We start from the raw sequence: 15,221 nt of genomic DNA, 5'->3' as shown, positions 1-15,221 counted from the left end.
ACTGTGGTTCCTTTTCCTCAGCCTCTACCCCTTTTCCCATCTCTCTGCCCTCCCTCTCGTCATTGCCTGCCCCCCCTTCTCTCCTCCTCCTCTTCCCCCCCTCCCCGCTCAGCACAGCATAGGAAAAGCAGCCAGGAAAGAGAGAAGAGAGAGAGAGAGAGAGAGGAGAAAGCGGCCTGTCTGTGTACTGGTGTGAGGCCCCTCATGTCTGGCCAAAAAGAGCTGGAACCTCAGATCCCTCTTGTGTGCACCCCTAACCTCCAGAAGAGGGGCACCCCAGCCTGCTACATAGGCAGCGAGTGACCAGAAGCCAGACACTACTGCAAAGCCATTGCAAGAAGAGAGCTTCAGAAGAAAAAAGAGACTGTAATTAACATCCAGGACTGGAAAAGCACCCCAGAAAGAAGAGTGATCTTCCAGCAGCTGCTTCTGTCCTTGCGTCTTTCTGCATTGACTTTGTTGGCATGTCATCCTCGGAATACTGGAGTATTTTCCTATGAAGAATAGAACCCCCCCTTCCCAGCGTGAATGGAATATAATGTATATTATTGCTTCCCTTGGGGCTCACCATACTGAGTGAGCGGCTCTTAAATATTTCCAGAAGGAAGGAAGGAAGAAGGAGATGATCTTCTGCAGGTTCCTCAGTAGTCTCTTCTGGCGTGTCTGTGCTACATATTAATGTATGGACTGCATTGCCTTACTCTGGTGTGGTCCGTCTGCATCTGGAGATATCTGCTTTCCTGAATGACTGTATTTAGCTACCAGAACAGGCAGACAGGAGAGGCTACTTTGCATGGAGGCACAAGTGAGTGCTGCCTCAGGCAGGCTGGAAGCTGTCAAAACCCTTCTGTTAGTCTGTAGCTGAAGGTTAGGAGGGGGCGGTAGTGTTAGTGGTGGTGGTGGAGGGGGTGTGAGGTGGAAAAAAGCAAAAAAAAAAAAGTCCCAGGAAAACTATATATCGACAATATGGCTTCCCCTGTGAACCAGCAGCTGCTGCACCATACCGAGGTAAGGTGTGATGGCAGTGGGGACAGTACTAGTGTAACTGTGAAAATTAATCGGCAGCACCACCAGGCACCTTCAAGACGTTGCAAATACAGCATATCATCCAGCTGCAGCTCGGGGGAGTCTGGAGTAAAGAAGGGTGGAGGAACCGGGGGTATTCGAAGACAGAAGAAGCTCCCTCAGCTTTTTGAAAGGTCTACATCCAACTGGTGGAACCCAAAATTTGATTCCAGTAACCTAGAAGAAGCCTGTGTGGAGAGATGCTTCCCACAGACGCAGCGCAGGTTTCGCTACGCTCTACTGTACCTCTCCGTGTGTGGGCTCCTGTGGAGCATCTTCTTTGGTATCCATATGAAGGACAAACTTATTGGCTACCTTGTACCAACCTTGTGCTTCCTTGTGGTGTGCCTAGGCTTTTTCTTCTTCACCTTCACGAAATCTTACGCTCGGCACTGCACAGCCATCTCCTTACTTGTTACGTTGCTGGTCTTTGCCTTGACTTTGGCCTCTCAGTTTCAGGTTTTGACCCCTAAAAATGCCCGCAATGACCAATCAAACCTTACTTTTTTTCCAGTTCCTGCTTCAACTTCTTGCATGTCCCAGGTTGGAAGTTTCTCCATTTGTGTGGAGGTTTTGCTCCTTCTCTACACAGTCATGCACTTGCCCTTGTACCTCAGTGCCTGTCTTGGGGTAGTTTACTCTGTACTTTTTGAGACATTTGGATACCACTTTCGTGACGAAGGATGTTTCGCTCCTTTGGCTGATAGGATGGCTCATTGGGAACTATTGAGCAAGGCACTATTGCATGTTTGCATACATGCTATAGGAGTGCACCTCTTCATAATGTCTGAGGTCCGATCACGCAGTACTTTCTTAAAGGTTGGCCAGTCCATCATGCATGGCAAAGATCTGGAAGTTGAGAAGGCCCTCAAAGAAAGGATGATTCACTCTGTCATGCCAAGGATTATTGCCGATGACTTAATGAAGCAGGGGGATGATGAGAGTGAAAATTCAGTGAAGCGCCATTCGGCATCAAGCCCCAAAAGTCGCAAAAAGAAGTCCTCTATCCAAAAGACACCAATTGTCTTCAGGCCCTTCAAGATGCAAAGAATAGAACAAGTAAGCATATTGTTTGCCGATATTGTAGGGTTCACTAAGATGAGCGCCAACAAGTCTGCTCATGCCCTTGTGGGACTTCTCAATGACTTGTTTGGCCGTTTTGACCGACTCTGCGAAGAGACAAGATGTGAAAAGATCAGCACCTTGGGTGACTGCTACTACTGCGTGGCAGGATGCCCTGAACCACGTAAAGAGCATGCCTACTGCTGCATTGAGATGGGCCTTGGCATGATTGAGGCCATTGAGCAGTTCTGCCAGGAGAAGAAAGAGATGGTCAACATGCGTGTTGGTGTCCACACTGGTACGGTGCTATGCGGTATCCTTGGCATGCGGAGGTTTAAATTCGATGTGTGGTCAAATGATGTCAACCTAGCCAATCTTATGGAGCAGCTTGGAGTTGCCGGTAAAGTGCACATTTCTGAAAAAACGGCGAAATATCTGGATGACCGCTACTTGATGGAAGACAGTTTGGTGGCGGAACGCGTTGGACAGATTGTAGCAGCCGATCAGCTGAAAGGTAAGACCTGCTATTAGGCCTGTATCCTAATCCAATGCTCAGTAACAATAACTTGACATACAGCAATATGATTTTAGAACAACTGACAGCGCGGCATCCGACATTTCATTACGAGGAAGCCAAAGCTACCGCAATCATAATTGAATTACTAAGGATTATTTTTTATGGCTTAGATCTTAGACAAACTTCCTGTATTGTGACGATAAGTTCTCCCTTTGAACGCTGACACTTTTGAGTGTTGCGCTCATAATTTGCTATGAGGAGGTCATGGAGGATTAGATGTCTATCTAGCGCTGGCCGGCCTGTTCATTTGCATTCATTAGATATTATGTAATATTCTGCGCTGTCTCATCCCATCCTGATAATCCACTATCAGGAGATCATGATATATTACTGTAGAAAGGAGCAAAGCACTGCGTGTAATCTTGTCTTCGTAATCTGCAGCCAGGAAATCATTTTATATTGTATTTGTAATCTTATTAATGATTCACCCATACATCCCTATTCGGAAGACTCCCCTAAAATAAGGGAAACACCCCAAATACCTGGAAGAGTAGGCAAACTTCAGGGTTTGGACAATAGTGGTTCAGTGATGGCAGCAGGGACAGATGCTTTTATGCACCCACTACTGTGTAGGCATTGGGGCCAACAACGGCCATGCTTTCATCACCGAGCCACTGATGACATCATGACAGCGGCCTCACTAAGATAAGGATCGCTGGGGCTTCCACGTCTATAAATGGCACTTGCACATGAGTTGGGTCTTTTGCCTAGTACCCCTGGTCTGTTGGTATCAACGGTCACCATATCCAATGCATCTTCATTCTTCTCCAATATTGCCCCATGGTGTCCTAGGTATCTTCAGAGTTTACCAACACCCTTGCTGGCAATGTGGCTGACACAGATGTAGGGAGCCTTGATGCTGGCACTGATATAGTGGGTATTGTGTCTAGCACTATTATAGAGGGCTCTCTAGGTGGCACTGTGGCTGTTGGTCTTATGTGGGCACTGGGGCTGTTGCTTTTATAGGGTGCACTTTGGCTGGCACTCTTGTGGGGACACTTTTTATATGTTTTCTAAGATGCACTCATCATAATTTTTTAAGGGCGTTAGGTTGGGGGCGTTTGAGGGCATACTATATATAGGAAAGAGCTAGGCATATGTGTGATGTGCGCCCCCTATGGTAATGTCCTTAAAACGTTTTTCAAATGTAGGCAAGTATGGATTTCTGTATGGATAACAATACAGAATATAATGTGATCCACTGCAGTCAGGAGATCCCGTCACATTTCATAGATCTGGCTGATCTTGCTTTGTAGTCCAAAATTGGGAGATCCTATAGATTTCCGGAGGTAATGAGCACTGCATGTTAATCCACCGTATACAGATTATTGTCTGTAGATCCCAGAGATCACAGTCGGGGGGGTCTGCTACATATGATACTTGCTAATCTGGAATGTCTTGATCACTATTCATTATATTCAGTGAGGGATCCTGTCTATAGTGGACACACAGGACCTTATAGATTACTAGAACCAATTGCTGCAGATTCCTAATCCACCTGGGATATCACACTATAGGAGTTACAATACTCGAGTGCTGAACCCAAGGCACTCAGGCCAGAAGTGGCACACGTGAGAATTTTCCTGGCATTGTTAGGTGGCAGGGACCTCAGCGGGTGGTGACGAGGGGAGGGGGTGCAGCATTTGCACAGCTGAGTCACATCACACCACAGCTGCAACCATTGCTTTTTATCTGCCACTGTTCATCACACCACAGTGGTTATATTCCTCCACCCACCCAGGTGTGGCACTCTTCAAGGTATTATTACCAGTGTTATGGGGGTACTGTGGCTGGCTCTGCTATGCAAGTCCTACAGCTGGTACTGTTATGAGGGTCCTGTGACTTGCACTGTTATGAGTGTTTTTCGGTTGGCACTGTTATGAGGGTCTTGCGGCTGGCACTGTTATGAAGGTCCTGTGACTTGCACTGTTTTGAGGGTCTGGTGGCTGGCACTGCTTTGAGGTCTTGTTGCTGGCACTGTTGTTAGGGTCCAGTAGCTGGCACTCTTATGAGGATTCTGCGGCTGGCACTGTTATGACGGTCCTGCAGCTGGCACTGTTATGAGGGTCTGGTGGCTGGCACTGTGATGAAGGTCCTGTGACTTGCACTGTTATGAGGGTCCAGTAGCTGGCACTGTTATGAGGGTCTGGTGGCTGGCACTGTGATGAAGGTCCTGTGACTTGCACTGTTATGACGGTCCTGCAGCTGGCACTGTTATGAGGGTCTGGTGGCTGGCACTGTGATGAAGGTCCTGTGACTTGCACTGTTATGACGGTCCTGCAGCTGGCACTGTTATGAGGGTCTGGTGGCTGGCACTGTGATGAAGGTCCTGTGACTTGCACTGTTATGAGGGTCCAGTAGCTGGCACTGTTATGAGGGTTCTGGGTGACTGGGGAAGGGAGGTTGAAAATAGAGAGACTCCCTGTAAGGCCCAATGCACACGGCTGTATTTGCAGTGCGGAATCAGAGGGCGGCGTCCCCCCGGGTTCTGCAGCAAATACCTGCCACAGCATGCTATGCAAAATCACTTTTTCCTGCCCACGAGTGTAAATAAATTGCGATTTTCCACTCGCGGGGTAAAATTCGCAACATGCTCTATTCTTGCATGGACAGCTTCCATTTAGGTCAATGGAAGCCATCCGTGCCATGGCCCATCCACAGCAAGCACTGCAGTCATTGTGTCAGCGACGGCGCGGGTAATTCTGTACTGCGCATGTGTGATGGCGCGGCGGCCGGCACATCCGCAGCACATAAGAAGAGAAAAAATGACAGGTATGCAAGGTTGGATTCTGGTGCGGGATCCGGCATCCGGAATCTCAGCCAGCCGCGTGCATACGGCCTAAAAGCAGGTGAGATAACATCTCTGTTATCCTCCCCTGACAGAAGGGGGATGCACACAAATGAGCATTACCGTAAAATACGCCGATTTGCGTACAAAAAAAAGCATAATTAATTCCATAAATATGCAGGGCTTAGGTGCACGCAAATACACATACGCCCATGTGAAGCTTGCCTAAGGCTTCTTCAGATGGATATACTTGCGCAAATCTTTGTGCACACAAAAATTGCGTGTGCAAAACACCGAGAATGCAACTCATTAATTTCAATGGGTACGTTCTCATTTTCTCTTTTTCCACGCACATTTTTCATTTTCTCTTTTTTTCTGCGCAAAAAAATAGGACCTGCTCTATCTTTCTGTGTAATTCGCAGCAAAAGGACTCATAGAAGTCAATGCGCAAATGCACAATTCCGTGAAAAAGAGAACACATCTGGACCTTATTAGACTAAATAGCCTTTTAAATCAGGGTGGGGGGGGGTGTCGCGCGCATATGAACAGGCCCTGTGTGCGCAAAAAAGTACGTGACTATGCAGACACGCGCAATTCAACCTAGTTCACTGCACAAATACATTCGCAAGCATATTTGCGCATACGCTCGTCTGAAGCAGCCATTATTATCAGATCAATGTGGGCTATTGCTAGTCAAAAATATATAATGTCTTGGTATAAGTGGGTCTCATCTAGAGATGAGCGAGCATATTCGCTAAGGACAATTGCTCGAGCGAGCATTGTCCTTAGCGAGCACCTGCCCGCTCGGAAGAAAAGATTCGGCTGCAGGCGGTGGGCAGGGAGCGGCTGAGGAGAGCGGGGAGGAACAGAGGGGAGATCTCTCTCTCCCTCTCCCCCCCCTCCCGCTCCTCCCTGCTCACTGCCGCAACTCACCTGTCACCCGCCCCGGCAGCCGAACCTTTTCTTCCGAGCGGGCAGGTACTCGCTAAGGACAATGCTCGATCGAGTAATTGTCCTTAGCGAGTATGCTCGCTCATCTCTAGTCTCATCTCTTTTCTTTGATTCAAAAGTCCCGTCTGTGTCACTTATGCCCGGATTGCTTCGCTCTTGTGATGTTTGCGCCTCCAGTTTCTGGGATTTTCCACACTTGATTCTATCCTTATGTTACATATTAGCGGACAGAGATGTATTGTCCGCAAATAGCGTGTGTCTATTATGTCAGGGAGCCGCCATCTTGTGTGTCCTCTGGCGCTGTTCATTCAACTTTTCACCTCTGCCATGTTTTTTTTTTTTGTTTCTAAGTGTTATCACAACACGGAAATGATTTCCATAATTACTGGTTTAGAAAACACATTGCAGGCAGCAATAACATGGACAAATAAGGTTAGAACGAGTCTGTTTACACAACACGTGACGCTTAAACATCTACCCCGGGTGATGTGCGAGGAGTTAGCGGTGACGCCGGTGACCTTGTATTGTGAAATCAATCTTACAAAGTTGTCTTACTGTTTGTGTGTTTTAGATCTTAATTGCAACATGTTAGAGAAGGATATCTTAAGAGAACACGCCGTGTCTCCAGAGGTATCTGCTCGTTCGCACCAACGTTAAGGCTCCGTTAGGGTTTTCCCGTCTTTTTGAGTTGACGGGTGCTGCAGCAGCAGGGAGGGCCCAGTGACAGCAGAGGAATCACTATAAACAGAGTATCATAGGCCCATGATAGGCCATAGGGACCAGTAAACAAGACCCGTTCAGAGTTTCCCGGTGCGGATGAGTGGCGGATATCATGGCTGTCCTAGCGAGGAGGAGAGTGAGTGATGATGGCAGCAGAGTAAAAGCATGCAATAAGAGCAAGTCTTCCTCCCCGCGGGTGTGCCACCAAAGACCAAGCCCATGAGTTTCCAGGGCCTCGTGTGCATCACCCCAACCTCAGAGGCAACACCGGTGGTGGTTAACGGGGTTTTGTCTGTTTTTTTATACAGGGGGTTTTCAATAGGACGCCCTGTATAAAAAATAAATAAACAGAGATATATATGTATTCCTCCGGGATCCAGCGCTGCAGCCCGCTGTGGTCCCGGTGATTGTTGAGACAGATGACATCAGAGGAAAATCATGTGACTGCTGCAGCCAATGAGGGGCTGCAGTGTCACATTCTTGACCTCGTGATATCATGGCGCTCAGGATGTGAGTGCCGATGTCAGGAGAATGGGCAGCTATGCTGCGGCACTCACGTGATTTCCAGTGACATAATCTGCCACAACAATCATTGGGACCACAGCAGGATGGCAGTGCTGGATCTCGGCAGCCGCTGAGGGGTAATTGTATCTCTTTTTATTATCTTTATACACAGCGTCCTATTGAAAAGAGGTTGTCCAGTAACCGGACAACCCCTTTAAAGACAGAGGCTGGGTGGTGAGCAATCTCCAAGGACAAGTAGAGGACTGGCTCATGCGATGGTAAATGGCTGGTTCCGCAAGGAGTTGGAGTTTGCCTGGTGATTGCCTGTGGTTTAGAAGAAGTGACTTTTGCACAGGGTAGCCGACTGCGAGGTAGAGGCACTGTACACAGTTTGGGAACACCTGGGGCTATCATAGCTGCCCTATGTAGAATATTGCCCCTGTATCAGGTAAGACCCCCCTAGGGACTATGGCCACCGCTACCATATCACCTGGTAACGCTGCTATAAACATGTTGTGGCCATAAGACCTGCCTGTGCTTTTGTAAACTGTTTATGGCGCCTCTCCATGGAGTGTTGATATGTGTAATACGTAGAGTAAAAAGTTTGCGGGCTAGAATTGAACTTTGCCTCCGCCTGTCACTTATTTCCGTGCTGTCCAAAACAACCCGCCCTTCTCTTACATATTTACAAGCTGACAAATAGAAAGACAAATGTTTTTGCACAAGACGGTTGGAGTAAAAAAATATTGTCTGTTTTTGCCCACTTTGAGGCTCTGTTGCCCAATGCAGTATCGGTGAATACATGTTTATCGCTTCCTTGACCAAACGTGTCCGTTAGCTAAAGCTGTCTCATGTACCGTCACAAGACTGTTTGATATCTGTGTCGGAACCTCCGGCCGTAGGTTCCATCACAGATGCAGCTGAGAATACCGTGCTTCTTCTTCTGTCCAAAAGCTGGGTAGCTGGGGGAAAGGTGGACAGACCCCATTATAGTCAATGGGGTTTGTCCGGAGTCTCAGCCATTTGGCTGTGGGGATTCCCCATTCCTGCTCCCCAAACACAGCAGGAAAGCGGAATCCAGGAAAGCGGAATCCTCAACAGAGGTGTGAAACCACCCCAAGTTCACCTGTGGCGAACCTACAGAACTACATATTGTTCTCTCCATAGATACAGTATGATCCTTTGTCCAATTTTGTGTACGTTCGTGACTTGATGGGTTACGCTCGTTCCTCTTCTCTGTATGAGATGGTATTTGTGTTGGGGGTTTGGCGCAACAGACCTCATCTCTATCATTGCTTTACACATCCACCCATCTGTGGGTTTATATACCTCACCAGTGTATTAAGGTACACAGCACCTCTGCTGTAACATGTATCTGTTGTCAAGAAGGTTCTCCGCAGGAAGTAGCTGTAACCAACTCTCATTGTGCTCTGTAGACACAGGGTCCTTTTAATGGCACCATGAGCAGAGTTTTTTCTCCCCCTCCCCCCTTCGATCATAACGAAAAAAAGGGTGGACATTGCACTGACAGGCAGTCTGCCCCTGTTCTGCTTCTGCAGAAAGCAGCGATAGCAGTATTATAGCTGCACCAGAACAGCCCAGTGAAGAAATACTGTAGCAAAACCAAGCTCATAACATAAGTACAGCATGAACCTACCTCAGTACATGGATACAATACCAGAACCAAGCTCATAACATAAATACAGCACCAGAACAAAACTCAGTAGATAAATACAGCACCAGAACTAAGGTCATAGCATAGATACAGTAGCTGAACTAAGCAATTGTTTTGCAGGGGTGCTAATGGGCTGACAGCAGCACCTTGGAACATCAGAGGGGTGGAGGCAAAGCCAGGAGGATCATGATTCATGTAGCTCCACAAGACGCTGTTGCACAAAGTAATAAGATCATCTGGCCAGGCAAACCTAAGGGGCGATTGCTCCCACCCTATGCCCGCCTGATGCCCCCCCTACAAACTGGTGGTCAGGGACCTGTACAGTCACGGGGGTCTTACATAGCTAAGGCTAGCCATGGCCCTGATGCAAAATCTATTACACAAGTCCAATTATTGCATGATACTTTTTAGTACCAGTGCTGTATTATGGGGCTCTGGGTTTGCTGGGCCCTCTCAGATAGGGCCAGACTACTAATAATGCCCTGCTGTAGAATTAATATTAAGGGGTGGCTAATGTGCCCCAGGGTGACCAATGAAGTTGTAGACTCCTAATGCCGGTCGGTTATGTTTCAGGTACAGTACCAGGGCCTGGGTGCTACAGTACCCTCCACATCCACTATATTAATGTACCTGACCATGGAAGCCTGGTGGAGCATTTGCTGTACATCAGACATCTGCTGACCATAGACATCTATGACCTCATTGGAAATGTTACTTGTCAATGGTTATTGACATATCACTAATATAAGTCACAGATGTGTGACTGACAAGGGTTCAACCCTCACAAATCACTATGACTAGGGCAGGTCCCAAGTATAATGGTGTTTTCAGCAGCGCCTTTTTTGATACCCTTCCTCAAGGTTCACCATACTGCACGGGACGCACCCTTGTGGCCAATCCTGGCTAAAGGTACCTTTACATGGGGTGATTATTGCCCAAATTCTAGCTGGAAACAGCGAATTTGGTCGATAACCATCCTGTGTGCATGAGGCTGCCGAAAGGGCACTGAACGAGAAATCGCTCACCTGTCGGAGTCGCTTGATCTTTAGCAGAACTAAGAATCTAGCGACGATCGCCAATGTTTTAGCGACTCCTGTTTATTGTGAATGGAGCTGGGCTCCCGGAATGATCCCGATGCGCTCCACCTCCATTCACTTGAACAACTGTCGCTCCTGTTTAAAGCACAAGAGCGATACTCGGGCGGTAGTCCATGGGACGGCCCATGTGAAGGAACCCTAAAACAAAGTGGCCATAAGACTCTTCACCAAGGGCCCAATTGTTGGTGACCCTAAAAGTGTAGCCTTTCTAATTGTACTATAAAACCCAGTACACTGGGGGAGATTTATCAAAACCAGAGCAAAGCAGAAGTGGAGCAGTTGCCGGCTGCAACCAATCAAGTTACTGCTTGCATTTTTTCTATGGGACCTTTAATAAAAAACAAATGAGACGTGGAACGTGATTGGTTGCTGTGATGGCTATACACCAGTTTTTGATAAATCTCCCACAGTGGATTTTGCATTACATCTATTAGTTGTAGGAGTTCAGAATTGTTTTCCGCCTCCTTTAAGCCATTGAAGCCATGGATATTAATTACCTTCTGTTATCGCACGTGTCTGATAACCTCTCACATTCCCGTTATTATACACATATCACCAGCACACGAACTTGTATGTTTAAGATAAATGATATTGTCTTCAGTTGGAAGGCAAATTCCAAGACAGCCTTATGTACACTTCAAGTGACAGTATAACGCAGCAGTCAGATGTGTGCGGTCCTAATATGGAGCTACCAGATGAAAGGAATTTCACAGTCTATTGACATGTTCAAATGTAAGCTGGTCATACAACGGGACAGTTTGGGGGTGCTAGATGCAGACTCTAAGGCCCCCTTCACATGGGCGTATTTGCACATGCAGTAGGCCGGCTGCACACGGCCGGGTCGGATTCCGCTCGTGGGAACCTGCAGTGGAATACGACCCTGTACCCAGCCGGCATCTGCACGTACCTGTCATTTCTTTTTCTGCTCTGTACTGCGGATGGTGCATATGGCTCGCCGTTGGACATGCGCAGTACCGATTTTTTTTTAAACCCTTTGCTTCTGCCGCATCATCGCCCAGCGATGACTCGGCATCTGTGACCTTTCCGCAATGTCAATTGCGGAAGGGCCGTGGGTGGAATGCCTTCCATTGACTTCAATGGAAGCCGTCCGTGCGGAGCCTGCACAAGGATAGAGCATGCTGCCATTTTTCCTCCGCAAGCGTAAAATCGCAATTGATTTCCGCTCATGTGCAGGAAAAAGCGCTTTTACGTAGCATGTTATGGACATATTTGCTGCGAAACCCGGAGATGGACGCCTGCTCTGGTTTCCGCAATGCAAATCTATCCATGTGCAGCCATTGATTGCAATTACATGAACGTATTTTCCTGCGCATTTCTGCCACGCAAAAACAAAACCGTTTTTACGTACTAAAAGTCCCCATAGAGGTCAATAAGGATGAGCAAAAGAATGCGCAGTATGCTAGGAGATGCGTGAAACACTGCACAATTACGCAGGAAAAAGAACACATCCTGAACTCATTAAACTAATTAGCCATTTCAGTGAGTGTGTATTTTTTGGCCAAACGCAAATGAACAACTTGCGAGCACAAAAAGTACAGTTAAATACACCAATGTGCGCGCAGAAGAGCATAGTTCATTCAGGCATGCGCAAATACACATATGCTCGCGTGAAGGCGGCTTAAAGCCCCTTTTACATATGGGCGGGGGAATCACCCTCAACCTGTTTTAAATGGATATTAATGGGCGTAATGGGCTCTATTGTCTACGTATAGCGTGCGCGAATACGCTCGTGTGAAGAAGCCCTAAGGGCTCCTGCAAAAGGGCGATTTTGCACAAAATTGCTCTTGCTAAGCCGCAGAGAGTAGAGCCTATTGATTTCAATGGGTTCTGTCCAATTCAGTGTGCTTGCGCTATTTTTTTGCACGCGGGAAAATATAAGCAACGTGCTCTATTTTTGTGCGCATTTAGCTCCTAAGGCACCATATTAATCTATTAGTCTATGGGGATGGACAAATGTGCACGCCGTGTGCACGAAATCACACACTGGACTGCGCAATTTTGTGGTGTTAATCAATCGCACTGGGAACTAATTAGGCTGCTTAGCTGGTTCAGTCACGGCGCGGGTGTGTCCTGCTCTGATGTGAACTGGCCCGGTAGTGTAGAAAAGTACAGCAGAATGTGCGGATACGTGTGTGATAGCGTTCCCTTCACTGCGCAATTACATCATGTGATCGCGAGTGTATCTACGCATACGCTTCTCTAGAGGAGCCCTAAGGTTCCTTGTACACGGGATGACTGTCGGGTGCTAAACAGTCATCTCAGCCATAATGATGATTACTCGGAGAATGGCTGTGGCGCACGGCGCAGATTACTCCGTCCGCCCGCCTCCATGCACAGTTAGGGCGCCTACCCACTTGCGATTTTTTTTCCTTTGCGTTTTGCATTTTTTCTGAACAGCAATTAGAATTGAATGTGTTCCTGTCCACTTGCGTTTTTTTTTTTCAGTCCGTTGCAATTTTTAACATAGGAACTGTCAGTTGCATATGTGTCCTTATTTTTCTCTTAATGCACCCATGAATGTCAATGGAAATTAACGGAAAAGGCGCGAAAATGCCACGAAAATGCCGCTAAAAACGCGCAGAAAACGCTGCGTTTTTCACGCACGAAAATCGCAAAAGCCAGTGGGTGGGCGCCCTTAGCAGGCAGTCGTTCATTGATGAATGACACATGTTACATGAGGCGATCGTCATTTGATTTTTATGCCTGCTATTATCATTCGTCATTCACCCACTGCCGAAAAAAGAAAGGTCTTGCCCTATCTTTCTGCTTTGTTTTTTCATGCGTGCAATAGCTCGAAGTTTGAACGGTTCATGCGCAAATACATTCTGTAGCGATGAGCGTATTATCGTGCGCTCGTCAGTTGAAGCCCAACCAATTCTTGCAATATATTGAGCGATAATCGTTCCGTGTAAAAGGGGCGCAGTTCAGCCGTTCTCATGTGGTTTGTGATGAGAGCAGCAGTCTGGCTGACGCGTTCGACTCTCTTGACTTGAGAGTGCAGACGTCCTTTTCTTCTTTGGCTCTCTTCTGACTGTTTAGAGAACCTGAGTGTTGAGTTATGAAAGGCGGCTCGTTGGCTCGCCGCGCAGCGCTGCACCTTCCAGTGGGATCTGTATGTCTGGGATATGATGGTGGCTGAAGTGCCGCCAGTTCTATATGTACAAGTGCTTCTGCAATCAGTGCCAGCACATTGTGTCACATCGCAGCCGTAAAAATGGAGGCCGGCAGAACGACGTCCTTTCGTATATGTGTACGATCTGTCCATCAGCACTAATATTAGTGGCACCTGCCATCTTATTCCTTGTAGTTTTCTAATCCTTAGCCCTTATTCACATGAGCAGTTTCACGTCCACGTATTGTCCATGTCCGCACACAGACCCCTTCTAGTCAATGGGGCTATACAGACAAGGACTGTAAAAAACTCCAACATGTTCTATTTTAGCCTGACTTCTTGGATGACAGCCACCCATTCAAGTCAATGGGTGCGCAAAAAAAAAGGAGTATGCAGGAATGCCATCCTTCTTCTTCACCGATGATTGCTAATCAGTTCTAGAAGAAAATTCATCTTCCTTCCATTTCTTTGCGCATAAGAATAAAAATCGGATGACACACGGTTCTAAAAAACTGACATATGCAATGCATACGGATCTAACACACAGACATATAGAAAGATAGGGGGCTAAAACAGACTGCCGCATGCACAAATACGCTCACCGCTTTGGAGCGTGACTGGGTATATACCATTTTTGTTTTGCTATTCAAACTCTGCGCTATGGCGCATAAGTTTGAAAAAAAAGCTGGAAGATAGGTCCGCCCTATTTTCTTCATCTTAGAAAATCTATATGCGAGAAAGAAAGGGCAAGTTCTATATTTTCTCTTGCGTAGTATTAACGCGCGAGATTCCTGCTAGTGAAAACAAAAGCATCCAAATCAATGGTTTCGTCTCATTCCGTTTTGTGGCCGTGATTCTCCCAGCCGCACAATGAGCCGAGATCACGGCCGTCTGAAGAAGCTCTAAAATTGACCCTTTTTGAATAAGCCCTGAGGCTAACTTCACACAAATGAGTGTGATATGGAGCTATAAATCACGGCCCCATATCGCGCTCGCCAAAATGTGAATTCCCCGCGGATGTGAGGTGTCATGTCAAAACAGCCTCGCATCACTTCGAGGCAGAGGATTGTGGGTTTTCTCCCAGAGTTTTCAATGTTACCGCCAGCCCTATTGAAAACAGTGGGCGGTGTGATGCAAGATCACGCACAAATATTTTCTGTGCGCAATACGCACGCAAACACGCCTGTGTGAGTCCGTCCTAATGCAGCTAACAGCTGATAGTTCGTTACAATGTATCCGGTCTTGGCATTTCTCTTTACATTCGCAGCACATGTGTCCCACCTGCCCTGGTAGTTTGCTACAATGTATCAGTGTAGGTAAACAACAATGTATCAGAGTAAGTAAACACAGTGAGTCCAGTTTACTTAGAAATGGCCAGACTGTTTATTAGCCCAAAGGCACTTTATAAATACTCTTCCATGTTATATCCACAAAAAACAGACGTTTTTCATCCATGCGCAGTTCTGTATGTCATCTGTATGCAGTCTGTGTCTCCTTTTTTCTACTTCTGCATGTCATCTGTTTTTCGCGTCTCCCTAAAAAACTTAAACGGGGCCATTTCTTTTTTTTTGCATTTCTTAGCAACAGATTCATGAAGTATTGACAGCACACAGGTGGCACACGGACGGCATCCGAGCGCTGTGTACGCA

The 15,221-nt window shown here is 47.1% G+C and overlaps 1 protein-coding gene across 1 annotated transcript in view; it reads left to right on the top strand.

The window, feature by feature from the left end:
- The first annotated feature begins 121 nt into the window (after positions 1 to 121).
- ADCY9 (adenylate cyclase 9) overlaps positions 122 to 15,221 on the top strand; it is a 105,671-nt gene continuing 90,571 nt past the window's right edge. The window contains exon 1 of the mRNA XM_066576483.1: positions 122 to 2,641. Coding sequence (XP_066432580.1) covers positions 967 to 2,641 — 1,675 coding nt within the window. The 5' untranslated portion in view covers positions 122 to 966. The remainder of the gene's footprint in view (positions 2,642 to 15,221) is intronic.

Source organism: Eleutherodactylus coqui, chromosome 8 (genome assembly GCF_035609145.1).
Source record: "Eleutherodactylus coqui strain aEleCoq1 chromosome 8, aEleCoq1.hap1, whole genome shotgun sequence".
Lineage (NCBI taxonomy): Eukaryota > Metazoa > Chordata > Amphibia > Anura > Eleutherodactylidae > Eleutherodactylus > Eleutherodactylus coqui.
Note: the sequence above shows the minus strand (reverse complement) of the source record. Positions and strands in the feature narration are given on the sequence as shown.